The 27437-nt window shown below is 53.7% G+C and overlaps 1 protein-coding gene across 1 annotated transcript; it reads left to right on the forward strand.

The window, feature by feature from the left end:
* The first annotated feature begins 885 nt into the window (after window positions 1-885).
* GRAMD4 (GRAM domain containing 4) lies at window positions 886-27330 on the forward strand. Its single transcript, XM_061552040.1, has 20 exons — window positions 886-1171; window positions 7985-8085; window positions 8789-9107; window positions 10274-10373; window positions 11064-11235; window positions 11735-11796; window positions 12175-12316; window positions 14947-14972; window positions 15430-15521; window positions 18612-18703; window positions 19740-19788; window positions 20176-20250; window positions 21832-21875; window positions 23137-23246; window positions 23605-23756; window positions 25060-25198; window positions 25521-25614; window positions 25916-26000; window positions 26555-26623; window positions 27100-27330. Exons 3-20 carry the CDS (start codon window positions 8805-8807, stop codon window positions 27286-27288), a joined length of 1995 nt encoding a protein of 664 aa, XP_061408024.1. The 5' UTR covers window positions 886-1171; window positions 7985-8085; window positions 8789-8804; the 3' UTR covers window positions 27289-27330.
* The last annotated feature ends 107 nt before the right edge of the window (window positions 27331-27437 follow it).

Consider the following 27437-nt stretch of genomic DNA (forward strand, 5'->3'; position numbering starts at 1 on the left):
CTTCCACGCTCCCGCACGACCTGATGCCCCCCTCTGCTCCCCCCATTGTTCTTGACCCGCTCCCTCTGCCCCCCCCCACTGACATTCGGTGATCCCCTTTGTTCTCTACTCCCCCCCCCCCCCCCCCAGAATCTAGAGAGTTACCCCCCCCCCCCACACTTCTACTCCCAGTGTCCTCAATTCCCAGTTGCACCTCTCTGCTACACCTGTTCTGCTTGACCCCCCCCCCGCCGCCCATAAATGACGTCACGCGATTTTGGACGATTTTTGACCCCCCCCCCCCCCCCTCGTCACACGGCGTCACAAAAAGTCAGACCCCCCCTCAAATATGACGTCACAAAGCTCTGCCCCCCCCCCCCCCAAAACCATATTTCCATTTTGAAAATAAAGCATGCTTCAAATCGCTTTAAACTATTGTCATTGTAGTGCGTATTTAATGCACTCTGACGTTGTAGGAGTGGTGTTATAACAATTCTATATTTCGATTTAAAGCTTTCGTGACTGCAGGGATTCATCTTCTTGCTTCTTTGGGTAAAGTCACGTAGACCTGGCCTTCACCTGAGGACGGCTGCTTGTGTTGTGGCCGAAACGTCGTGAGAATTATTTTATTATGTTTTATTTTTATTATTTTATTACTTCCCTTCTACGTGACTTTACCGAAAGAACCAAGAAGATGAATTCTATATTTATTTAAAGTTGCGCATTTTGATGTTCATGTGACGTCACATTTCTCAAACCTGTCACACATCGTCACAAATGTCTGACCACCACCCCCCCCCCCCCCAGGTGCGTGACGTCATTTATGGACGGCCCCTCAACTCCGCTCTGTCCCTCCCTGCTCCCTGATTTAGACCGCCCCACCGCTCCCCTGCACGAGTTATCGATCCCCAATGTGCCCGTCCCCACGCCCCGTCCCTCCTCCCTCCCTCCTCCGCTGCCTCCTCCCACCCCGAGCAGCAGCGCGACATCGACTCGACGGATTAACAACAACAACACCACCACACATCAGCGAAGCAGCAGCAGCCATCAAGGAGGAGGAAGCAGTGACAGCGACACAGCGGCCCGGGGTGGTGTCACACGACGCTTGAGAGAAGAGTTGAGAGCAGCGATTGTATCAGAGCGAGAAGAGGAGGAGGAGGAAGGCGACGAGAGAGCGAGGAGAGATTGCAAGGTGGGTGCGGGACACCCTCGTCGTGGCGGGACCTTCAAACCGAGACATCGCAGGGACACGCAGGGGGGGGGGGGGGGACAGGGTTGTGGGGTGGATAGAAGACGGAGGGACACGGAGTGGGGGGAGTGGGACAGGCTTGTGGGGTGGATAGGAGACGAAGGGACACGAAGGGACGGACAGCAGAGAGACGGGTCCGGGGACAGAAGGAGAGAGGGAGGCCAGGGACAGAGAGAGACACGGGGACACAGACACACACGGGGACAGAGGGACACGGGGACACAGACACACACAGAGACACGGGGAGACAGAGACACGGGGACAGAGGGACACGGGGACACAGACACACACAGAGACACGGGGACACAGACACACACAGAGACACGGGGAGACAGACACACACAGAGACACGGGGACACAGACACACACAGAGACACGGGGACACAGACACACACAGAGACACGGGGACACAGACACACACAGACACACACAGAGACACGGGGAGACAGAGACACGGGGACAGAGGGACACGGGGACACAGACACACACAGAGACACGGGGACACAGACACACACGGGGACACAGACACACACAGAGACACGGGAACACAGACACACACATAGACACGGGGACACAGACACACACAGAGACACGGGGACAGAGGGACACGGGGAGACAGACACACACAGAGACACGGGGACACAGACACACACGGGGACACGGGGACACAGACACACACAGAGACACGGGAACACAGACACACACATAGACACGGGGACACAGACACACACAGAGACACGGGAACACAGACACACACATAGACACGGGGACACAGACACACACAGAGACACGGGGACAGAGGGACACGGGGATATAGACACACAAACACCAAGAACAGAGGGACACGAGGACAGAAAGACACCAGGACCAGAGATACACCAGGGACAGACGGACATGAAATACAGACACACAGGGACACAGACACACACACAAACACCAGGAACAGAGGGACACGGGGATATAGACACACACAGAGACACGGGGACACAGACACACACAGAGACACGGGGACACAGACACACACAGAGACACGGGGACACAGACACACACAGAGACACGGGGACACAGACGCACACAGAGACACGGGGACACAGACACACACAGAGACACGGGGACAGAGGGACACGGGGATACAGACACACAAACACCAAGAACAGAGGGACACGAGGACAGAAAGACACCAGGACCAGAGAGACACCAGGGACAGACGGACATGAAACACAGACACACACACAAACACCAGGAACAGAGGGACACGGGGGCCAAGACAGTGAGACACAGAGACAGAGAGACGGTGAACAGCGACACAGGATCAGGTGAACACGGAGACGGAGAGACACACCCAGACAGACACACACACACCCAGACACACACACCCAGACAGACACACACACACCCAGACACAAAGATAAAGATCCCCGTGTAGCCTTAACAGACTGTAGGGGCAAGTGCTGTTAGAGAGCACCTATGAAGGCCGGAACGGCATGCGAGGGGGTGGGTGGCCAGCACCACGCCCGACCGCCTTTGTCTCCCTAGTGGCGATGTTTACACATCGCACTAGGTACTCATTTTAGGCTGAGTCGACCTAGGGGAGGCCCGGGACCGGTTCAGATAATCGTCACTGGTGTTGGCCGTGAGCGGGAATCGAACTCGGGTCGCCGGGTTCATAGCGCAGCGCGCTAACCGCTACACACACGCACACAGACACACACAGACACACAGACAGACACACACGCACGCACACAGACACGCACACAGACACACACCCAGACACACACACCCAGACACGCACACAGACACACACCCAGACACACACACACCCAGACACGCACACCCAGACACGCACACAGACACGCACACAGACAGACACACACGCAGACAGACACGCACGCAGACAGACACGCACGCAGACAGACACGCACGCAGACAGACACGCACGCAGAAAGACACGCACACAGACAGACACGCACACAGACACGCACGCAGACAGACACGCACACAGACAGACACGCACACAGACAGACACGCACACAGAAAGACACGCACACAGACAGACACGCACACACCCAGACACGCACACACCCAGACACGCACACAGACAGACACGCACACAGACAGACACGCACACAGAAAGACACGCACACAGACACGCACACACCCAGACACGCACACACCCAGACACGCACACAGACAGACACGCACTCACCCAGACACGCACACACCCAGACACGCACACACCCAGACACGCACACACCCAGACACGCACACAGACAGACACGCACACAGACACACACGCACACAGACACACACGCACACACACACGCACACAGACACACACCCAGACACGCACACAGACAGACACGCACACAGACACACACCCAGACACGCACACAGACAGACACGCACACAGACACACACGCACACAGACACACACGCACACACACACGCACACAGACAGACACGCACACAGACAGACACGCACACAGACACACAGACAGACACGCACACAGACAGACACGCACACAGACACACACGCACACAGACACACACCCAGACACGCACACAGACACACACGCACACAGACAGACACGCACACAGACACACACGCACACAGACAGACACCCAGACACGCACACAGACAGACACACACCCAGACACGCACACACGCAGACAGACACGCTGATGGTTGAGCACAGTGACTGTGTGTTTGCCTGCATACCATTGCCCCGAGCGTCTGCTGTGAATGAGTGGGGCGGTCAGCAAACCAGTCGCCAGTTTTCTGTAGTTTTGACTTTTTGTGACTTTGACCAGAGGGCCCATCTGAGCGCGCATGGCCACGAAACCTCCTCATTCACTCCTCAGCCTCGCACAGCGCCCGTGGCGTTGTCGTATCAAGAGGAATAACCATCAACGCTTGCAAGGCGCAATTTCTTCGGTAGATTCGTCGATGCGCCACCGTGCATGTAATGCAGTAAATACACAGGGCCTGCAGGGCGAAACGGAACTAAGGGGGGTAAAGTCCAGTTTAAAGAGTTTCCAGAACAAAATTCAAATGTAGCTCACGACTCCGATTGTCTTATTAGCACAGGCAAAGCGATGTTTTCTGAGCTTGTGAGCTGCAAGGTGCTGGCGAAAGCCCGACCAGCCGAAGAACAGAGCCTGGACCTCAAGAATCATTCGAGGAAGGCGGTCCGGAGATCCGAGGGACCTCCACGTTGGTGGATAAAGAGGGACCAGTTCCTGTAAACATTGCCGGGCTAGCTTCACACCGACTAGGAGGCTTTCTCGACCAATATCATCCATGATAAGAGGTTTTTTTTTGGAGGGTTAGATCGTGTAAATATATAAATGTGTAATTTTCACCCGCCACCACCTGACACAGCCAATTAGTATAATTTGTCACGTAAAGAAAACATGACAATTCGTTACTAGTACAGCACACCGGTGTGGTGGAGAGCCAAGCCACAACATTTACAATCTGAGTACGACGTTTCGCCAGTCAGGAGAAAACAGGAGGTTTTTTCCACAAATCTGGCTGTTGCCTGATGAAGCTAGTTGTAATTACTGCCGAAACGTCAACCCTTACTAGTCGGCTGTGTCAGATGGTGGCGGGTGAAAATGACACATATATTTACGCGATCTAACCAAAAAAAACCTGTGTTATGGATTTTCGGGCTAACCCACTTGCCGCTCTATTCAAGCGTTCGTGGTTTGTCTAAAGAGTGCGCGTGTCTGTGTGGGACATTTAACGTGTGTTTGTGGTGACCCCCCCCTGTGTTTTTTCAGAATGTACACGTCCTATACACATAGCAACAGGAACTAGTAACACTGTACAAGTGTTATAAAAGGCGACGTGTTGGACAATGGCTCTTCTTAATTTCTGTGCCTCTCTGTGTGCTGCGCTCCAAACCCGGCGACCCGAGTTCGATTCCCGCTCACAGCTGCCAACATCAGTGACAATTATCTGAGCCGGTTTTGGGCCTCCCCTAGGTCGATTCGGCCTCAAATGAGTACTTGGTGCGGAGAAAAAGGCGGCGCGGGCATGGTGCTGACCACCCACCCCCTCGTTTGCCGTGCCAGCCTTCATAGGTGCCGCTACCAGCACTTGCCTCAACAGTCTATTAAGGCTACACGGGGGAATCTTTGTTTTTTTGGTTAAACCCAAAGTCACCGCGTGGGAAATGAACGTGTGTTTGTGCTGATCCCCTGTGTTGGTCGTGATGAACACGTGCTGTACAAGTTGACATTGTTGGGACAATGTCAACTTCAAAAACCGCAGGTTTGCGCCGAATGCCTACCGAGTTGGCCAGGCATGACCAGCACATCCGGAATGTGCCCAGTTCCCGGAAGCTCAACAGGTCCGAGCCTGGATAGTTCTTGGATGGCGACCACCTCGCATCCAGCAGTCTCCCAATGCACCCTGGGCAAGCAGCATGTACGTCCACAAACACAGAGGGGACTTGCCCTTCAGCGGATCATTTGGGCAAGTGGGGTTATCGGTATTGTGGCGAGCCCCAGGCTCGGTCGTCTTTGTCTCCCCCAGTGATGATTTTTTTTTAGAGACAGCGACTTGGTACTTATTTAAGTCTCAGCTGACACTAGGGAAGGGCTAAGATCGGCGAGGACATTTACTAATAATTAGACATTACCGCACACACCGATATAAAACAAGACACTAACACACACGCAGGTTATACATTAACACACATAAAAGTAGACCTCTACACGCAATCATATATTTACATAGAGTTAGACCAGAAGGACTGATACACACAAAGACAATCACACACGTACAAAACAAATCGCAGATATCCAGTACACAACCGGACACATGCAGATTACAAAAGCACAGGGACTGACTCACACGGTTATGGATACGCACACACATGCACTCACAGATTCCATAAACACCCACACACTGCAAAACAGATCACGCCCAGGTTAGAAAAAGGTCTCTGGGTGAGTGTGTGGGAGGGAGTTTCCAACGGGACCCGTCCTGTAGACCAGACGGTTGTAATGATGCCTCAAAGTGCACCTAGAATGGCACAAGTGCCATGGTGAACGGCGATTGTTGTTGTTGTTGGGAGGGAGTTTGTAGGGAGCGGTGGTGCAGTGGTCAGCGCACTGCGCTACGAACCTGGTGACCCAAGTTCGATTCCCGCTCATGGCCAAGAACAGTGGCGAATATCTGAACCCGGTCCTGGGCCTCGCCTAGGTCGGCTCAGCCTCAAATTAGGACCTGGTTCAATATATAAAATTGCCACTAGGTAGACAAAGGCGGTCGGGCGTGGTGCTTGTCACCCACCTCCTTCGTGTGCCGTACCACTCTTCATAGGTGCTCGCAAACAGCACTTGCCCAGACGGTCCGCTCAAGGCTATACGGGAGTTTTGAGGGCATCTTAGTGATTTCTCAATTCACAGCAAGGCTCACGTCGGTGTCTTGCAGTGCCCCCAGTCCCAGAGAGAGCGAGAGGGAGAGATCGTAGTGGGCAAGGCAGATTCTAGGAACTGTTAAAAGTCGCTGTTGTTGTTGTGGCTATCAGCCAGCAACTCCCTTCCTGACTGACCCCAGTTGCCCCTGTAGTGGCCACAGAAATCTGTGATGCCGTTTCGCTGCCTCCGTTTCTTGCCCCATCTCTGCATCTCTTTGATCGTCTCTCGGTCTCCACTCCAGAGGGAATTTTGTCCAGAAATAAATAAACGCACGAAGCTTTTTTTAAAGTGTTCAGTTTTTCGTGAGATTCACAGGCGCAGGAAACCACCCAGGAGTTGGAAGGCAGCCAGAATCTGTTGGCGAAAATAATTGACCAAGCTCTGTGGCCCTCATCTGAGATATTTGGCCAACTCCGATAACGAGTGTTGATATCTGTGGGAGGAAACCGGAGTTCAAACCCATGCGTGCCTGGGGGAGGCAACACAGATTAATCCACTTGCTGTCCTCCTTTTCCTGACAAGCCAGGGCATTGCGACCTCGATGGCCACGGGAAGGAGGTTTTTCAACATTTGTGTGATCCACAAAAAGATAGAAAAGCTGGAGGGGGTAGGTGCAGCGGGCAAAAGAAAACTATAAGAGAAAGATGTGAGATTCAGTGAATCGGGAATGCCGGTTGAAGAAAAAAGAGACCCAATGTGGAAATAATTCGACACCCAATCGTTGCCAATAAGCTGATGGGATAGATGAAGAATGTGCGTTATTAAAGCTGCAAAGTGTTTGAGTGTCAAGACTATTTCTCAGGGAGGGTGCTGCGACATTGCGATGTTTAGCCATGAAATTCATCGATGAGAGTTTGGCTTCACGTGGCAGGAAACTGGAATAAGCCGGAGAATAGCCACCACGTCTACAAAGGGAACACTGAATGTTCCATACAGATGGATTCAGTAGTCCACCGCCACACAGCCATCTGCTGGCCACCTCACAGCCCTGTTGTGAATGTAATTGTCTCAGTGTCAGCACTAATACGATTCGACCATCAACTTACGACGCACCCAATCGATTCGCTGAAGAACCCAGACATGCATTTATAAAATTTGCTGCTGTTCCAAAAAAGCCGTACAAAGGGAGTCGGTGCCCCAGCGTTGGTACCCCCAATGCCAGCGGCCCCAGAATCGGTGTCCCAGCGTCGGCGTCTCGGGGATGTCTGCAGAGGCTGCGAGAACCGACATCGTGGCCGTGATGTTGCTGGATATTTGGGGCTGGGATAAATATAACCGGGTTAACCGTGCCGCCTCCGCATCACCCGCCTCCCCTCCCCGCAGCGCGCACTGGATGCAGACGCGCGCCTGGACGAGGCGCGCCGGGTGTGGCCGGCCCGACCGGATTCCAGCCACCCCCGGGATACAAGCACGGGCTCTCGCAGGTCGGTGGGTAGGTGTGTTGCAGCGTGGCTATGAATAGGTGGGTGCGCGGATCACGGTGTGAATGTGTGCTGTGGTAGGTAAGTGCGTGTGTGTGAGCAGGTAGGGCTGTTGGTCCGAGTGCGATAGGTGTGTGGTAAGGCATGCGGTCTAAGTGTGAGTGAGTGTGTGTGGTAGGTGTGCGGTAGTGTCGACAGATGTTTGGGGAGCGGTGGCACAGTGTTTAGAGCGCTGCGCTACGAACACGGCGATCTGAGTTTGCAACATCGGTGACGAATATCTGAACTGGTCCTGGGCCTCCACTAGGTCGACTCAGCCTTAAATGAGTAGCTGGTGTTGTGTGTAAACGATTGGCACTGGGGAGACAAAGGCGACAGGGCGTGGTACTAGCTACCCACTCCCTCGAGTGCCGTGCTCGCTAACAGCACTTGCCCCCACAGTGTGTGAAAGGCTATACAGGAGATCTGTGTCTTGTGTCAGTGTGTGCGTGTGAGCACTTAGTGGTGCCGTGCTGTGTGTGACGTGTGAGTGGTGTTGATTGTGGCGCCGAGTGTTGGCAGGGCCGTGCGCGTCTCCGGGTGCGTGATGCTTTATAGATTTGGGCCAGTTGCCATCTCCTCACTGTATTTATATCAACACAGAATCTGTACTCGTTCGCCCGTTCACCTTCGACCCCCCAACTGATCCTCATCCCCCGGGCCACAGGAGCCGACTGAGCACCATGCGCCGCCGACTCCGGGAGAAAATGGGCTTCCGCTCGGGGCAGTCGGCGCCCCAGGGGGTTCTGTTCGACTCCCCGTACGCGTCCGACAACGAGCTGGGCCCTGGCGAGGACGGACCCCCTCCCCAGCCTCCTCCGTCCCCCCCGCTGCTCCTCGCAAAGTCGGCCAACTCCGCTGCCGTGGCCGGCGCCGCCGCCGGTGCCGCCGCCCTGGCCGGCGCCCTTCCTGCGCAGCTCTCCAGGGTGTCGCGCAGCACGCCCGACCTCCTGCACATGGAGCAGGACGAAGAGCCGGGGCGAACGGTACGCGCGCCGATCGATAGAGTAGCGGCGGGGGCGGACGGTGGTGGCGACGGTGACGGTGATTCGCGTTCGATAGGGCCGCCCTCATCACCCTCCGGGATGTCACAGAGCGCTTCGCCTCACCTCGTCGTATCCCATCTCAAACACATTTCAGAGGCCATCCCCCCCCCCCCCCCCCCACAGTGGCAGCTGTCCCTGTGCGGCATAAGATGACTGGGCACCTGGTCTGCCAGCAGGGATCCGTCTGCCGGAAGGGGGCGATGATTGCTTCTGCGTAGTATAGCCAAGGGGACCCCCAGTGGCAGCTGTCCGTGTGTGGCACAAGGTGACTCGGCACCTGGCCTGCGAGCTGGCGTTCGTCTGCCAGTAGGGTGTGCGATGATTGATGCTGCGTGTGATCCCGATGGAGTGATTTGTAACGGTGATCAATACCGAGAGGCGAAGCTGCATCATTTCTCCCCCTCAATAAAACATGCACTCGGTGTATTTGTTCTACAATCGTTGAAAAGCCTTGACGACGTTAGCTTGCAACGATGGAGCTATAAATTTGTGGCACTGTAAACTAAAAAAAATCACTTGCCGAGCACATGTGATTGTTCACACGAGTCCACTGAATAATTTTGCTAAACATGCCAATATATACGCCGGTTCCGGATGCCTTCTCGAGCGCTTTCTTGTCTGTTGGTTTCCCCTGCGTCTCTGTGCGAAAGTCTGCTGCATTACAAATTCTAATTGTGCGTTTTTATAGGCGATTTGCGTGAATGACGATGTTACAGTATATGTAAATTTAAACAGTATTATTATTCTTACATGCGACTGTCAGGATGTAATAGCCAGGTGTGGCAGGGTTTAATGTGGTGGAGTGGTGGTGCAATGCTTAGCTCAGTGTCTGGATAGTGATAACTGAACCGGTCCTGGCCTTTCCCAAGGTCGACTCAGCCTTAAATGAGTACCTAGTGTGATGTGTAAACATCAGTGCCGGGGAGAGAGACGAAGCTGGCCGGACACAACTCTCGCGACAGTGGCCAATTCACGAGCCATTCCAGCCTTCATAAAGCGCTCGCTAACAGCACTCGCCCCAGTGAGCCTTAAGGCTATAAGGGGAGACCTTTATCTCTTTGAGGGTTTAACGCACGCGCGGCTACGTGTGGTTGCTGATGGTGCAGGAGACACTCGGCACTTCACAGGGCGAGCAGCTGGACAACGACAAGCTGTCCGAAGTCAAAGGTCACCTCGAGATTGCTCTTCTGGAGAAATACTACCTGCGTGAGTCCCGGCACCGCCCACGCGATGCACGCGGGCGCGTGGGTGCGGCGTGGGGCGGCTGCGTGGCATGTGCCACGCGTTCGCTGATGCGTGACGACGACTCGGATCGACGTGCCAGCGGACGTGCGCGTGGACTCGTGAGCTGCTGCCGCTCGGTCGTGTGCGCTCACGAGACCGGGGAGTGGTGGCGCAGCGGTTGGTGTGCTGCGCTACGAACCTGGCGACCCGAGTTTCCGATTGTCGTTCACGGCCATCGTCGGTGACGAATATTGGAACAGGTCCTAGGCCTCCCCTAGGTCGATTCGGCTTTATATGAGCACCTGGTGCGGTGTGTAACCATCACCACTGCGTACGTGCAAGCATGCGTACGTGCATGCATGCGTACGTGCGTTTGATGCAGTTGTATAATTGCGGCACTGTAAATGTACACGGCTAGTTTGCCGAAAACCGGCACGATTGTTCCGCACGGATCCACTTAATAATATGTGTAAGAGAAGCAAGAAGAAGAAGAATTTGTGGCAACGTTCAACACTCATTAATTCTCACTTTCGTTCAGTGCGGTTGGCTACGTACGGTGCGAAAGAAGTTCATCACACATACATAGAAATGGAGTCGGCAAAACATCTCAAACATATCCGGCCGCAGAGCTCGGGCGACGGTTGGCAGCGCCCGCTCGTGTCTCCCGCGCAGAGGAGGAGCTGCAGCGTCTACGTGGCGACTCGGGGCTGGAGGCGAAGCTGGAGAAGGAGAAGGAGCGGCGCCGCGAGGCCGAGCGCGAGCTCCAGAGGCTGCGCGACGAGAACGCGGCCGCCACCCCCACCACCGCCACTACCGCCACCACCGCCACCACCGCCACGGTGGGGTGAGAGACCTCACTCACACCAGGGACCCCTACACGGGGGTCGGGGGGATGAGAGACCCCACTCACACCAGGGACCCCTACACGGGGGTAGGGGGGGTGAGAGACCCCACTCACACCAGGGACCCCTACACGGGGGTAGGGGGGGTGAGAGACCCCACTCACACCAGGCACCCCTACACGGGGGTCGGGGGGGTGAGAGACCCCACTCGCACCAGGGACTCTTCCAGAGAGCCCCTTTTAAGGGGGGCCCTACATGAGACCCCTGCTGGGGACCCCTGTACGAAAGCCCATCAGGGCATACCGCGTGTGTCTCCATGTGTTTCCGTCTAGCTCTGTGTGACTGCGTGTGTTTCCGTGTGTCTCCGTCTAGCTCTGTGTGACTGCGTGTGTCTCCGTGTGACTCCGTGTGTTTCCGCCTAGCTCTGTGTGACTGCGTGTGTCTCCGTGTGACTCCGCGTGTCTCCGTTTGACTCCATGTGTCTCTGTGTCCACGCTTCAGGGCTTCAGACGCAGGCAGCGCAATACCGGCGCCTCCACTGGCAGAGGACTCCAGAGACTCAGGTGAAGCCTCAGTCGCTGCTCACCACCTCACTGCTGCTCGGTACCAGACCGACTGCTCCTCGCCACGTCACCACTCCTCACCGCCTCGCCGCTATGCACCACCAGACCGCTGCTCACCACCTCCCCGCTGCTCTCCACGCCACTCCGCGCCACACTGCTCAACAGCCACACCATGCCTCACCACACCACCCCTCCCAACACTGCTCAACACCACGCCACTCCTGGCCACCCCGCTGTGTTGCGGTCCTCCGTGGCTTCCTGCGGTGTGGCTTGGTCTGCAAGGTTTCATTTTCCCATGGTGTGGTTGAGGTAAATGTGGCCTGGTGTTCCGGCTGCCTCCCTCTCTGCCCCCTCCCCCCACCCCGTGCGTACGAGCAGCAAATTCGGCGTCTCCACCGCGGGGGTTCCTGGGCCCGGCCCGGCTGCGCTGGCGCCGTGCGCTGACGGCCCTCTCGTCGGAGCTGGGCGCCAACCCGGACCCCCCGGCCCCGGAGCCCGACGAGCCACTCAGCGGACGCAGGTCAACCGTGTTCTCCACCCCCCCCCCCCCCGCTTCCTCGTACTTGCCAGGCCCGTGGTACCTGCTTGGCTTCGGACGTCTTGACGAGAATCGGGTGCATTCGCCGAGCAGCGCGGGAACACGGCGCGGTGAAGTGAGGCACCGACAAATCCGTCGTCGTAGTCGCGCGCCACAGGGTGCTGCGTTAGTCAGACGCGCTCGAGCGATGTCACCGCACACTCGGTGACGATAGAGGTGCGGCCCTGCAATTGCCTGGCTCACGCCGCTGCTGGTGGAAGGCGTCTAAACCAGAGGGAGCTCGAGAAGGCCCTCGAGAGGGTATTTGCGGCCTACCCTTTCACAATGGCCAGATGTATCTTGGTAGAGATACCCCACCACGTGTGTATGTTCTTTCGCATCGTACGTAGCCAACTGTGCTAATCGCAAGTGCTGGACATGCCAAGTAACTCAACGTTCTGAACACATTTATACTGCTGAGTGAACAGTGGTGGGAATGGCGGGGCGAGGGGTAGAGGTGGGGTGGGGAATTTCAGAAACTTGCTCCATTGTTTCCACTCCCGCTTGGGGATATCCGAAGAGGCGACCTCTGCATTGCAAGTCCATTGTGCTCACCGGGCCACCGCTGTGGCAGCGGCAGCAGCAGCATCATTTTGCTGCCACTGACTGACATAAAAGTCTTTTGGCATCGTATTTTGCATTAAATATAACCTCTGGACGCACAGCTCCGGGCGTGCAGCTACAAGATGGGCGCGGTTAATTTTATTGGTAGGGGACAGTGTCTTCCTTCTCGTGTGTGGGGTCGGGTGGGGGGGGGATCTGATCACGTAGGGAAGGTCACCGGTGGTGGCAGTGTAGACGTGCTGAGGATGCGCACTGTGACAGCCGTGTCACGATGATGATAGCGTGACGAGGCGGCCGCGTGACTCGGCGGTGCCGTGTCACATCGGGTCACCAGCCCTGCTGACATCCTGCCACCGAAGCCTCGGCAGTCACCAGTCATTGAAGCAGGTTTATTTTTTTTATTCCAGTGTAGTGAGTGAAACGATTGTCTCAGCTGTGTGACCAATACGATAATAGTTATTGTCTAAGTCTTGTCATCATCATCGGCAGCCATGTGTATGTATGTTGAACTTCTTTGCACCATACGTAGCCAAACGTGCTAAAAGCTGTGGTCAATCCACTGCTGGATGAAGGCCTCCCCAAGCCACCGCTGCCACCTCTCACCAACCTGCCACGTCATATTACACCCAGCACCTGGAGCTGTCATCGATGAGTGTATTAATTATTTGATTGAACAAGGGTTGACTTTCTATGACCAATGAAGAGCAACTGTTAGTCACTTCCTGTATTGGACACGTATGTTTTATGATGCAATTATTTAATTGGGTTTTCAAGTGCAGTGAATTGGTTGTCCCAGCCTCGTCGTCAATAAATGCAAATTATGTTATTATTTATTTTAAATTTTTTTATTATAAAAATGTAATTAAAATATTATCACAGTCCATTATTACAAAATAAAAGTTACCATTCAAATAATGATTGAAAATTAACTGGTTGATCCCTGCCATGTCACCAGAAATAGCACATTAATAATCACTGAACAGAGTGGAACGACGTGGACGTCCGGAATGGATACCACATTCGAGACCCAAACATTGCATCTCCTGGCTTTCACATTCTTCTTCCTCGATGACACCGGTGGTGTGACCATCAACCGCAGCAGAAAATCAACCACAGGCCTTATGCGCACATCACTTCCATGAATGGGAAAATTAAATACAAGCCACAGCAATGTGATTGTGGCCATTCAACCCAATTTGTGGCCCGCACAGTAAGCCCACTGTGGTCTGCCCCACTTCAACAGAGGAGGAACAGCAAACCCACACTCTCTCTCTCTCTCCTGAAGGCCTCTCCTCGTGCCCAGTAAAGCTTTCCATTGGCATTCAGCGCCTGAACATGTTGCTGCCATCGTGCGCAGAAATAGAATATTCACTTTAAGTTTGCTTTTCATTTTAACCAGCAGCGGCATTCCCAGCTCTGGAGGACCAAACCCTTAAGTTTCATTGCCGTGCAACGAGCATCGCCATAGGAGGGCATGTGGGAAGATGTGGCCCCTCGAGCGGGTGAAGGGGGCTCAGAAGTAGTTCTATGAAGCATTTTTCCAGAGGCTGTTCTCTAACACGGGGTGCTTAATGAATGAGCTCTGAATGAAACACACCGTCAGCATCACAGCGTGCAAATGGAATGTTGGGACAATGTGATGATAGGGTGATGTAGTTGCAGAGTGCGCCCTCTGACCAAATCACCCGTGACGCGCCACAGTCCTTTTGAACTTCAGAAGCTAAGCAAAGTTGAGCCTGGATAGTGCTTGGAGGGGCGACCACCATGGAGAAAACCGGTGCAGTCGGCATTGTGAGCAGCAGAGGGCAGAGGGGGCAAAATGGAATGTTCTGCTGTACTCTATCGACTTTCACGTACCTGCACTGACCAGCGCGGTGACGTATGGCCTAGCGGTGTGGATAGGTCCTCATCCTGTAGTGGATTGACAAACGTGTACATGTGCATGTGTGGTGGTGTGGTTGAGGTGTGGCATTGCTCGATGGTGACTCCGTTGTGTTTGACGCCCACAGGCTCACTGAAAACATGCGGAGAGTGCGTAAGTAGCTTTGCCTCTCGGCACAAGACGCATACACCAAAGACAAAGACCCCCCGTGTAACCTGACATAGACTATTAGGGCAAATGCTGTTAGCGAGCACTTCGGAAGGCCAGCACAGCACACGAGGGGGCGGGTGGCCAGCACCACGCCCGGCTGCCTTTGTCTCCTCAATGGCGATGTTTACACACCGCTCGAGGTATTCATTTGAGGTTGAGTCGACCTCGGGGAAGTCCAGCACCGATTAAGATAATCGGCAATGCTGTTGGCCGTGAGCGGGAATTCGGGTCACCGGGTTCATAGCGCAGCGCGCTAACCACTACACTACCGCTCCCCCCCAGCGCCACTCGCGCACACACACACACGCATCTTCACTGCTTTATGTTTCACAGACGCTGGTGTTTGCCTAGATGAGCGCGGCTCACTCGTTGTGCCCGTGCGTGTGCTTGTGTGTGCCAGGCCGAGGTTTTAAGCCGGTGTCTCTCTTCATGCGCAACCTCAAGGCACTCTCCGTGTGGCAGTCCATTTACACGTCCGCCATCGCGTTTGTTGTATGTACACGCACGCACAGATGTGCAAGCACACAGACAAAGATCCCCCGTATTGCCTTTAACAGACTGTTTGAGCAAGTGCTGTTTGCGAGCACAAGGCCGTCACGGCACACAAGGGCGTGGGTGGCCATCACCACGCCTGACTGACTGCCTTTGTCTCCCCAGTGCTCAAGTTTTATACTTTGCACCAAGTACTCAATTAAGGCTGAGTTGACCTAGGAGAGGCTAGGCCGGGTTCAGATATTTGTCACAGATGTTGGCCGTGAGCAGGATTCAAACTCGGGTTATCAGGTTCACTAACCGCTACATGACCACTTCCTGCACACAAAGAGAAAGATCCCCCATATAGCCTTACCATACTGTTGGGGCAAGTGCTGTTAGCGAAAACCTATGCAGACCGGCACGGTACACGAGGGGGTGGGTGGCCAGCACCACGCCCTTTGTATCCCTAGTGGCGATTACTTTTACACACTGCACCAGGTACTCATTTGAAGCTGAGCAAGTCTAGGGGATGCCCAGGACCGATAAAATAAAATCGTCACTGGTGTTGGCCATGAGTAGGAATCCAACTCGGGTTGCCGGGTTTGAAGCACAGAGCGCTAACCGTTTCTGCACACATACGCGCACTCGCACACATAAGCAGAAACACACAAATGCATTCCCGTGCACTCATGCACACATGCACAACAACAACAGCTGCCATTCGCCACCAAGCGCTGCTGATCCCACTACAGCTCTTGTACCAGGCTATGTGCACTTGGAGGCCACTTGAAGCGTTAAGGGCTCGCTGATAGGTGGTCACGCTACAGGCCCATGTGCCATGGGTTGACTGACTGAGATGACTGGCAGATGCACCACCTGTGCTCCCCACAATTCCACCTCGTCGCGTTTTAGCCGCCCTCCGTTGTCGCTCGAGGAAGACTGCCTCCAACTGCCCAGAAGCAGCAGCATCCTTCACGAGCCTCCTACACAAACATGGGCGTGCACCCCCCCACACACATGTATTTGCACAAATACATATCCCCCATATAGCCTCGATAGGCTCCTGGGGCACGCGATGCTATAATAAGCACCCATTGAGGTCGGCACGGCGCACAAGTGGGGTGGGGGGTGTGGATAGAACCACACCAACGACGCCACCCAGGGCAGATGTTTACTCGCACGGTGACCGATACTCATTTCAGGCCCAGGACTCATTGTGATGTCACTCGGCACTGATGTTCGCCATGTGGCTGGGAATCAAACTCGGGTGGCCAGGTTTGTGGTTTGTCGCCCACTGTGCTAACCGCTGTCTCACCAGTCAGGCTGGCGAGGGGCTGGTGGTTATGTGGGAGCTCTTTATCTTCCTTGGCCCATAAATACACACCCGGACACGAGCACACACACGCACGTACACACACGGCAAACTCGGTTAACACGCCTATATTTAGGTTATTACTGCCATCTGATATCGTTTCCCATGATAAGTAAAGTGCAGTGTTCCTAGGTAACCACTTCGACATTCTCGGTCTAAACCCAAGGGTTGTTGTTGTCAGCTGTAACTTCCCACTTTTCTGCAAAATTGTCCTCCGATCTCTCCCATTCCTTCCTCTTCCCCCAGCTGCTCTGTCCAGTAGCGACCTCCGACCTCTTGCGATGCCGTCTTACTGCTGCCGTCTCTTCCGCTGTCTCCTCCCACTGCTTCTCTTCCCTACTCTCGGTCTCCGCTCCTCGGTAGATTTCGTGTCCCGTCAGCTGTTCTCTTGACGCATGCTGCCCATGTCCGTTCGATCTCTTTCGCTTTAACAGCAGCAGCAGCACCGGTGGCCCCTGTTCCTTCCCTCGTTTCTCCATTCCTTCGCCTTTCTCTTTGACTTCTTCCTGACATTCGTGCTCTGAATAAAAGCAAAAGCAATATCGGGAAAATGAGAACAACAACACCCTAACTACAGGTGAACAGTTATCCCTGTCAGTGTCTGGAGTTTGGTGTGCGTGCCATGTGGCTTGTGTGGTCCGTGTGTGTGTGTGGTATGTGCTAGGTAATATGTGCGTGCCATATGATGTGTGTGTGGTGTATATTTAGTGAGGGCGGTGGTGTAGCGGTTAGCGCGCTGTGCTACGAACCTGGTGACCAGAGTTTAGTTCCTGCTCACGGCCAACACCAGTGACGATTATCTGAATCTGTCCTGGGCCTCCCCTAGGTCGACTCAGCCTCAAATGAGTACCTGGGGCAGTGTGTAAACATCGCCACTGGGGAGACAAAGGCGGCCGAGCGTGGTGCTGGCCACCCACCCGCTCGTGTGCTGTGTTGGCCTTCACAGATGCTCGCTAACAGCACTTGCACCAACAGCCTATTAAGGCTATACAGGGGGATCTTTGTTTTTTTGTATATGTAGTATGTAAAAACTAAATCATGAATGTGTTTTCTTACGTGTGGTATGTGCCGCGCAATGTGAATGGTGTGTGGTGCGTGTGGTGCGTGCCATGTGGTGATCACGTGGTGTGTGTGTGCCATCTGCAGGTATACATGTATGCTGTGTGGTGTGTGGTACGTGCCATGCGGTGATCGTGGTGTGTGTGTGTGGTACGTGCCATGCGGTGATCGTGGTGTGTGTGTGACGTCTGCAGGTATACATGTATGCTGTGTGGTGATCACGTGGTGTGTGTGTGACGTCTGCAGGTATACATGTATGCTGTGTGGTGATCACGTGGTGTGTGTGGTACGTGCCATGTGGTGATCACGTGGTGTGTGTGTGCGTGACGTCTGCAGGTATACATGTATGCTGTGTGGTGTGTGGTACGTGCCATGTGGTGATCACGTGGTTTGTGTGTGTGTGTGGTACGTGCCATGTGGTGATCACGTGGTGTGTGTGTGTGTGACGTCTGCAGGTATACATGTGTGGTGTGTGTAGTACGTGCCATGTGGTGATCACGTGGTGTGTGTGTGTGTGTGACGTCTACAGGTATACATGTGTGGTGTGTGTAGTACGTGCCATGTGGTGATCACGTGGTGTGTGTGTGTGTGTGACGTCTACAGGTATACATGTGTGGTGTGTGTAGTACGTGCCATGTGGTGATCACGTGGTGTGTGTGTGTGTGTGACGTCTGCAGGTATACATGTATGCTGTGTGGCAAGGCTGGGCTGTGCCAATGTTCCTGCTCTTCGCCATTATTCGACTCTCACTCAACTACCTCATAGCCAAGTGAGAACCCAAAAGACAACGATCCCCCCCTTGTGACCTACGTAGACTGTTGGGGCAAGGACTATCAGCGAGCACCTCGCGAGGCTGGTGCGGGTGGTGTGGTCAGGTTCCCGCCCGGTCGCATTTCCCCTCTTGGCGGTAATGGTTTTACACAACCCACCAGGTACTCGTTAACGGCTGAGGCTATAGACTATGAACTATTTTTATTTTGCCAGGTCATGCCCACTGAGCTATATAGCTCTTTTTCGGAAACGACCTGGCCACAAATGATTGCTCAACGAAGTGGCTTATCACGTGGACATTTATAGCAGCCAAATACCCTTAAACGCGTGTTTCTAAATGGAAGAAAAACCTGGAGGACCTGGAGAAAAATCTACGCCACCACGGGGAGAGAGACATGCAAACTCCAAATATACAGTCGTCGGGGTCGGGATCGAACCCATGACCTTCTGAATCACCAGGCGAGGGAGTTACCATCTTGCCACCATGACGAGCCGACCTAGGGCAGGCCCAGAATCGCGTCAGATTTCACTCACCACCGATGTGAGCTGTGGCCAGGAATTGAGCTGTGATTGCCGGCGTTCGTACTGTAGCGCGATAACCACGACGCTACTGATGCCAAAAAACCCACGTCTACCCATAACAGCATGTTGGGACAAGAGCTGTTAGCGAGCACCTATGCAGGCCTCAAGGGTCACAAGCGATTTGGGTGGCCAGCACCATGCCTCGCTACATTGTGTTAGATACACTATACCAGGTAGCCATTTAAGGCTGAGTTGACCTTGGGGCGGTCCAGGGCCCGGTTAGTAGCGCAGAACACTAACCACTATACTACCGCTTCCCCACACGTGCATTTCCATATTCACGAACGTGCTTCCATGCCTTCGCATGTGTCCTGTTCTTGTTAATGGATTTTTTCTCTGTGTGTGCGCATGTGTGTGCGGGTGTGCATATGTTCGTGTGTGCGCGTGTTCTTCTGTGTGCTGGTGTGCATGTGCGTGCGTGTGTCTGCATGTCTGTGCGTGTGTGTAAGCAGGGGCTGGAAAATCCATTGGAGCATCGTCCCCGCTCTGGTGACACCTGAAGTGAGCCCCAGCAGCTTCTCACAGAGATGATGGGGAGATGGGGACACTGAGACAGACACACGCACTGTTGGCAAGTGGTACCTGAACAAGTCCTGGGTCACCCGTAGGTCGACTCAGCCTTCAATGCATACCCGGTGCAATGTATAAACATCAGCATTGGGGAGACAAAGGCCACATCACGCCCTCACGTCTACATACAGATTCTAATATAGATGTGCCGTGCCGCCCTTAATAGGTGCTCGCTAACAGCACTTGCCCTAACAGTCTGTTAACGTTGATTTGAAGCTTTCGTGACTGCAGGAATCCATACTCTTTGAGTATGAACCAAAGAGTCTGGTGAAGGTTTACACGGGGGATATTATTGTCTGTTGCGCTCATGTGTTTCAGCCCGAGGTGCCGCGGGACGATCTCTCGGTCACGGAGAAGTTCCAGCTGGTCCTGGACGTCGCTCAGAGAGCGCAGGTAACACCTCCGGCGTCGGACCGAACGTCGCCTCGGCAACATCGGCACCCCGCGCCGCCCACGACCTAACGGTCCCACACCTTACAGTTGGCCGATCCGATTAGTTCAGAAATCCACTGCAGCAGTCCTTCGATTAATAGTGCCATCGGTTAACGGTTTTTGCGGTTAACGTTTAATGCCTCCCATAGGATCCCCATGGTTTCAACTGACATTATTTTGATTAACGGTAATGTGATTACATTATGCACGTGGGTGCCAATTTCGGCCAATCCGAGCGCCCGTAAGTGGGGATGAGCCATGCCCTCAGCCAATCAGCGATGCCCATTTATGAGCGTTTAGACCTCGACTGGACTTGCTTACATTATTAGGTTTTCTGTTTTGGCAGTGGAAACGGCTCTCTTGCAGACTCGGTGATTTGTACTTATTTAAAAATGGAATTCCTCTATTCAATTAACAGTTATTTCGGTTTGCAGTAGTTTTCGTGGAACAGATGAAAATCGTTAACCGAGGGACTTCTGTACTCTGTTCAGAAGAAGCTCCCCAGCATCATCGTCATCACCACGATCCATGGGCAGATAGCCTATAGTAGGTGTCCGTCACACATTTCGTAATTTGTTGCCGCTACCCTCTGTCTTGCATTAATACGCTCACGCAGTGCCACATCAGTCTGGCACCAATCTCTTCTGTCGTCGTCGTCAAGCTGTAAGCGCCCAGCACGCGGGGCGAAACGTCGGACGTCGCACCGAACAACACGCGGTCCGACCCGACAACACGTGGGAGAGATGGCAGCACAATCCGACAGTCAATCGCTCGGCTAAACAACCGATAGCACGAAATCGTTTAAAATACTAATTGACCGACTCTGCGCCTACGCGTGCCCCCAGACAGGAGCTGATGGCCGGGCGGTGGGGGTGGGCTTGTTGGCATCATCGACATCATAACCAATCTCGTCGCGCTGGGCATGGCTTGTAGTAGGGAGTTTCCCTCTTTCGGGAGATAGGTAGTGTCCACGGCAGGGGTGGAAATGGGCAGGAGTGATCTTGAACACTTGGTGGCAGTGATGATTTGGACCCAGAAGAAACCAGGGACAAATGTGTATCGGCAAGTAATCTAGGTGTATAAGTTATATAACTTTCAAGTATCCATCCGTCACGCTCTGGATCTCACGAAAGCTACGTGGGAGGAAAATATATGTAATACAATTGTGTAAAAGGTCTAGAAATATACTTAACAAATAGGTAACATTGCTTTGTTATTTTCAATGAATGTGCTGACACAGGCAAAACTATTTAAATTTACAAGTCAATGCTCATGTCCACCCTCCCACCCCTTGTGTTCAGTCTCAGTCGGTACAGCAGTCCAGATCTAGCGAAGGGTTGGGGGGGCATTGATGAGCGCCCTCAGTAATTTATTCCCATATCCAGCCCTGGCCGGCATCCACCTTCTATGAAGTGGCCTGATTATTGGACCACACAAGCAGTCGCTCAGTTTTTCGTCGATTGATCATCATCATAACAGACCCAGCTCTCGGTGATGCTTCAACCACCGCAATTGAGCACGACGCCGTCTGTGCGTGTGCAGAACCTCTTCGGCAAAGTGGCTGACATTCTAGAGAAGATTAAAAAGTAAGTGGCTCTCCCCCCCCCTGCCCCCCATGAACTCGTGACCTCACCTCCCCACCCCGCGTCGTCTTACTCTAGCGCTGCTCTCCATTGTAAGTTCGGATCACGTCGACGGATTAGATGCATGACGTCGCCGTGACAAGGCCCATATGTACGTGTATATGTTGAAATTATTTCGCAACCATACGTAGTAATAATAATAACCTCTATTTTATGAAGCGCCTTTCATATTGTAGCGCTTTACGTGAAAATAAAACTACACTCACAAATACATCTAAGCGAGATAGAAAGCTGATAACAATATCAGTGACGACTCTCGAAATTCCAATAAAATGAACTATGATGAAAGCAAATAATAATAATCATTGCAGAGTAGTAAAATAAGATAACAGAATTGTTTTTTAAATATTAAGTTACAGGGATATCCTGCAGTACAAATAGGTGATTTTTAAGACTGTGATTTAAAAAAGTGACAGACAGACTCGAAATCCCTGATGGGTTCCACAACTGTGGGGAGCCCGGCCGCAGAAGGCTCCGTGTCTCATGTCGATCATCATCACAGTCTTGTCTTTGGAATGATGAGTAAACCAGAATCAGCTGACCTGAGCGTAGCCACTGTGCTGATCGATGGTGTGGCCTAGTCTCGTCGGATCCTCGGCGCCTGCTCGGCAGGGTTGGGCCTGTACAGCGGTGGGATGGGCCACCACCGCTTACCGTGTCCCGGTCGCTGGAGGCTGCTGCGGGGGGGGGGGGGGGGGGGCTACGTTATGGGCAGCAGAGGGCGGCTCAGAAACACCCATTGCTGTACTCCACTTGTATGGTCCCACGTCCATTTCCCCCCCGCCTTCACCAGCCCCCACTGACCAGTCTGGTGAAGTATAGTCATATAACCCCCCTCCCTCTCGCCGTGATCCAGACTCAGAATCTTTATTTATCCTGGAGCACGGGGAGGTCCTCCATCCAGCAGTGGATTGACAAATGGGCTGTCATTAGCAAGAGGACTCTGTCAAAGCGATAGAGGCCTGGTTATTCATGTTATTTACCCATAATTCTCAACAGCAACAACAGTAACAACACATAGTGAGTTTGTGTGAATATGAACGGCGCATCCGGACTTCATATCCCAATGTGCACAAACCGCGAGCACCTGTTTCACGCTCTCACGCTTGTCCTCTGTGTGTCTCTCGCTGCGTTACCTCTGACCGTCATGTCCATGATTTTGTGACCGGTGTCCATCACCCCGTGGCACTGTCTGTTCCATTAGTCTGCTCATGTGGGCCGACCTCGAGGCCACCCGGCAACTCTACCGGGTCCTGTGGATCGCGTTCGTGGCCTCCAGCATCCTGCCCGCACCCCTTCTCTGGACCCTATTCGGTAATTCACGCCGCAACATACGCACACGGATGGGTAGGGGCCCCCCTGTTTCAACCCTGTTGGGGCAAGTGCGATGAGCGAGAACCCCACACGTTACATCGAACGATGGCACAGTGGTGAGCTGACCGTGCTCTGTGTGCCCTCATTTTCACATGTGTTGTGCCCACGTGTTCCCGTGCATCTTTCCCGCGTATATATTCCCACTCGTCGTGTCCACGTGTTCCCCTCTGGTCGTGCCCACTAGTTCACGTGCGTTTTGCCCTCGTGCTCCCGTGTGTCGTATCCACGTGTTTCTATCCGTCGTGCCAGCGTGCATCGTACCTGCTTTCATTTCCATGCCTGCACCCGTACGTGGCAGGGCTTGGCCTGGGCGTGCGCGCATTCCTCGTGGCACCCGTGTTCCACCGCTTCCCCAGCATCCGGCTCAAGTACGACACGGCGCGGCGCCTGTGGCAGCAGCTCCCCACGGACGCCCAGCGCAACGAACGCCCCGCTCTCAGCACGCACAGGGTGCGCACGCACGTACACATGCATGCACGCACACACGCACAAACTGACGCCCCCACAGTTGCGATTAATTCAGTGGCAGATCCAAGGGGGAGAAAACACATTGCATGTCTTTTTTAATAATTATTAATATAGGGGGCCCTAATTGAGAAGATTGACATTTTGCCCCCCCCCCCCTCCTCGAGAAGTTTCTGGATCTGCCTCTGGATCACGGTTGTGTGGGTCGCTGTCGTGTAGTGGTTGGGCGCACTGCGCTTTGAACCTGGCAGCTGGAGTTCTATTCCCGCTTACAGCCAACATTCGTGAAAACTTTATAAACCAGGCCTGGACAACCCTTAGGTCGACTCTATGTATGGTGCGCATGTATAATTTCCAAAAATATTGGATGGTTGTTGTAAGATTTCTATGTGGTGTGAATATATGGATGTGCAATATTGTTATTTTATATATCACAGTTGCTGAGGACAGGCCCATAAGCCGCAAAGAAACAGCAATATTGAGGGTATAACAGATAATAGTTAATACGGTTTTGGAATTGAGCATGGTTATGAGAACTTGGGAAGAGAGAGAGACGATGGTAGGACTGTACGGTTTCCATGTGGAGCAGGTGCATAGTTTGTACGTATGTGCCGTACGTAGTCAACCGTGATAATCGGAGGTGCGGGTGCATCGCACAAACCCAATCACTATCTTCGCTCGGCCGACTCCTTGGCATCTTCCACACCCCACGTCCGCTGCGGTCGACTATTGCTGGTCGCTTGGGTCAGTCGCCGTGCCCTCCAACCCTCCGGAACTCACTCCCCACTCATCGTCGGCTCTCTTCCAACTCCTCCTCACTAACCCACCTTCAAGCCTCAACTTAAAACTCATCTCGCAATCAGAATATTCATTCATATTGGAGGAATCCAAAGAGCTATGAAGCTCTTTTTTTAGATATCCAGTAGGGGCACGGGGTCAGAACGTTACAACAACAACAATATGAAACATGATAGGAGTGCAAAGTGTAGGACAGGTAAACAAATGTCCAGTAAGCATTGATTTGACCGACCGTGCGATCCACCCTCCCTAGTTCTCGCTTTCCCCCTGCTCGGAGTCCAACACGTATTCTTCCAACTACGCGGCGCTTTCCAAACGTCGGGTTACGTGATTTAGCGGCTTACAGATTAAAGTCGTCATTGTGGTGGTTGTCGTTCTATACGGGGGGGGGGGGAGGTGGGGGTGGGGCGTACGTTTTCTTAATCGGCCGCACTTTGGCGAGAGCTGTCCCCCCCCCCACTCATCGTCACCCTTTGTCCCTCACTCGCAGGGTGGTGGCGGCCACCTGGGCCGCAGCAGCAGCGCCCAGGGCCTACTGGGTTCAGGCAGTGCCGAGGAGGCGTCGGACCCCCGCCGTCGCTCCTTCCACGCCGTCTTCAGCCTCCCCGATTCGGAGCGCCCGCTGCCCGGTACGCGACTTCGGCGTGCGCCGGGGGGAACTCGGCACGGTGGGAGTCGTGCCGGTCTTGGATTCCGGGCTGGGATCCGCGGGTGGAGACCTTCGTCCGGCGGTAGATTGACGCAGGGGGTTGTGGATCAAATAAAGCGCGGCTTGGGTTCGGGGAGTGACAGGAGCGCGCGAGCGGTTTGGCGCGACGTGCACCGCTGGGCAGGAAGTGCGGTTTCCCCGGGCACCAGCAGTTAAGGTGCGTGGAGATGGTGACGGTGTCTGTGTCTCCTCTCTCTTCCTCCTCCTTGCCCCCCCCCCCCCGTCCCACCACCACTGCCCAGTGTGTGAGGGCGGGTGGAGGTGCTGCCTGATCCAGCGAGACCGCAGGATTTCCTCCGACTACATCCGCAGTGGCTTCCTCTATGTCACACCGAAGTAAGGCAGCGCATGCACCCACCTACGCCCCCCTACGCCCCCCTACACCCACCTTCGTCCAACTTCGCCCACCTTGAACTACCTATATGAGATGAACTCTCAGTTACAGTTGTCTTCGAGTCCTGCTATAACTACGTGGCTCTCCATCTATTTCGGATGAACCAAACGCATAGCTTTCATTTTTATTAATTGGAGTTCTCATAAACGAGTGTGATACTGGACGAGTCGCTGTGTATCCATTGCTTACGGTGTTCCGTGTGCCAAGATCTGAGCTCAGTGTTGCGTGTGTCATCTTCTGCAGCTACCTATGCTTTGAAAACACCAGGTCGGTATCTTCCAAAAAGAACAAAGTTATCAGCCTCAAGTCCATCACCGAAGTACAGAAGGTACGGTGCGGTGGTGTCGCGGTTAACGCGCTGCACTACGAACCCGGCGACCCGAGTGTGATTCCCGCTCACGGCCAACATCGATAACGAATTTCCGAACTGGTCCTGGTCCTCCCATAGGTCGGCTCAGCCTCAAATGATTACCTGGTGCGGTGTGTAAACATCGCAACTGGGGAGGCAAAGGCGGCCGGAAGTGGTGCTAGCCACCCACGCCCTCGTGTGCCGTGCTGCTCTTCATAGGAGATCACTAACAGCACTTGCCCCAACAGTCTATTAAGACTATATGGGGGATTTTTCTCTTTTGGTGGGGTGGTGGTGTGGTGGGAAGAACGCTACGGTTAAAACCCAACCACCAGAATTAAATTCCCAGCCATGGCTAACATTAGTAGCATCTGAACTTGCGTTGTGCCCCAGCAAACATCAGTACTGTGGATACAAAGGCAGCTGCACATGTTGCTGGTCACATCACCTTCTTGTGCACTGTTATTGTGCATATCAGCACTTGCCCCAACAGTCTGTGTTGGCTACACAGGGAGATCTTTGTCTTTGTGCAGTACAAGGTGCTGTCTATGCTGCCTGGGGCTGGCATGGGCATCTCCATCAAGACCCCGGATACGGTGAAGGTAAGAAGGGGAGTAATATTTTATTGCCACTGGAAGTTTGGCAAAGCACAAAAACAACACAGTAATGAACACGAAACAAAATCGTATATCAACAGGAAAGTGATATGGCATTAACCGCCAGGTCATGAAAATTACTTTTTTATAATTTTATGTTGTAAAAAAGTGACATCGTCTCGTGAAAAAATGAATATCACGGCGAGATGTGAACTACCTTGCCTGGTATACAGGAGATCGTGGGTTCGATCCCGACCCTGACAACACCATTATATTTGGAGTTTGCATGTCTCTCTCTCCCCATGGTCACGTGTATTTTTCTCCGGGTCCTCTGGTTTTCCACTCCATATTTAGAATTGGCCTTCCCCCGCACCTCTGATTAGCACGGTTGGCTACGTATGGTGCGAAAAAAAGTTATACATACGTACGTACGACCCTAGTTTACACGCTGTGTGTGTCGTGATCGCCCCGTGCGCGTGCAGCCCCTGATCTTTGGAGCCATGGTGCACCGCGACGACGCCTACGACGCCATCATGGAGCAGTACTCGCGGATTGGCTCGCCCCCGCCTCCACCCCCGCTGCCCCCCCCACGCGGACCCTCCGCCGCCGGCATTAAATTCGACGGGTCGGCATCGCCGCACACCTTGCCAAAGACTGCTTGTAAAAAGTGACCGTGCATGAGGATGGTGTTTTAAAATACACGTACGATTGTACTCCTTCGTGTGTCGGTGTCATCTGTATACCCCCCATATCGTTTCCGATTTCAATCGCCAGTTTTCTCCCGATTGTGCTTTCGGAGTTGTGTTGTGAGGCAAAGAAT

This window comes from Lethenteron reissneri, chromosome 15 (assembly GCF_015708825.2).
Source record: "Lethenteron reissneri isolate LAM-NWPU_2019-01 chromosome 15, ASM1570882v1, whole genome shotgun sequence".
NCBI classification, from domain to species: Eukaryota; Metazoa; Chordata; class Hyperoartia; order Petromyzontiformes; family Petromyzontidae; genus Lethenteron; species Lethenteron reissneri.

Coding starts and splice junctions, on each gene's coding strand:
- GRAMD4 (XM_061552040.1), top strand. CDS start 8,805: ATGCGCCGCCGACTCCGGGAGAAAATGGGCTTCCGCTCGGGGCAGTCG. Junction 10,374..11,063: donor TCTGGAGAAATACTACCTGC/GTGAGTCCCGGC, acceptor TCTCCCGCGCAG/AGGAGGAGCTGCAGCGTCTA. Junction 23,757..25,059: donor CCGCTCTCAGCACGCACAGG/GTGCGCACGCAC, acceptor CCTCACTCGCAG/GGTGGTGGCGGCCACCTGGG.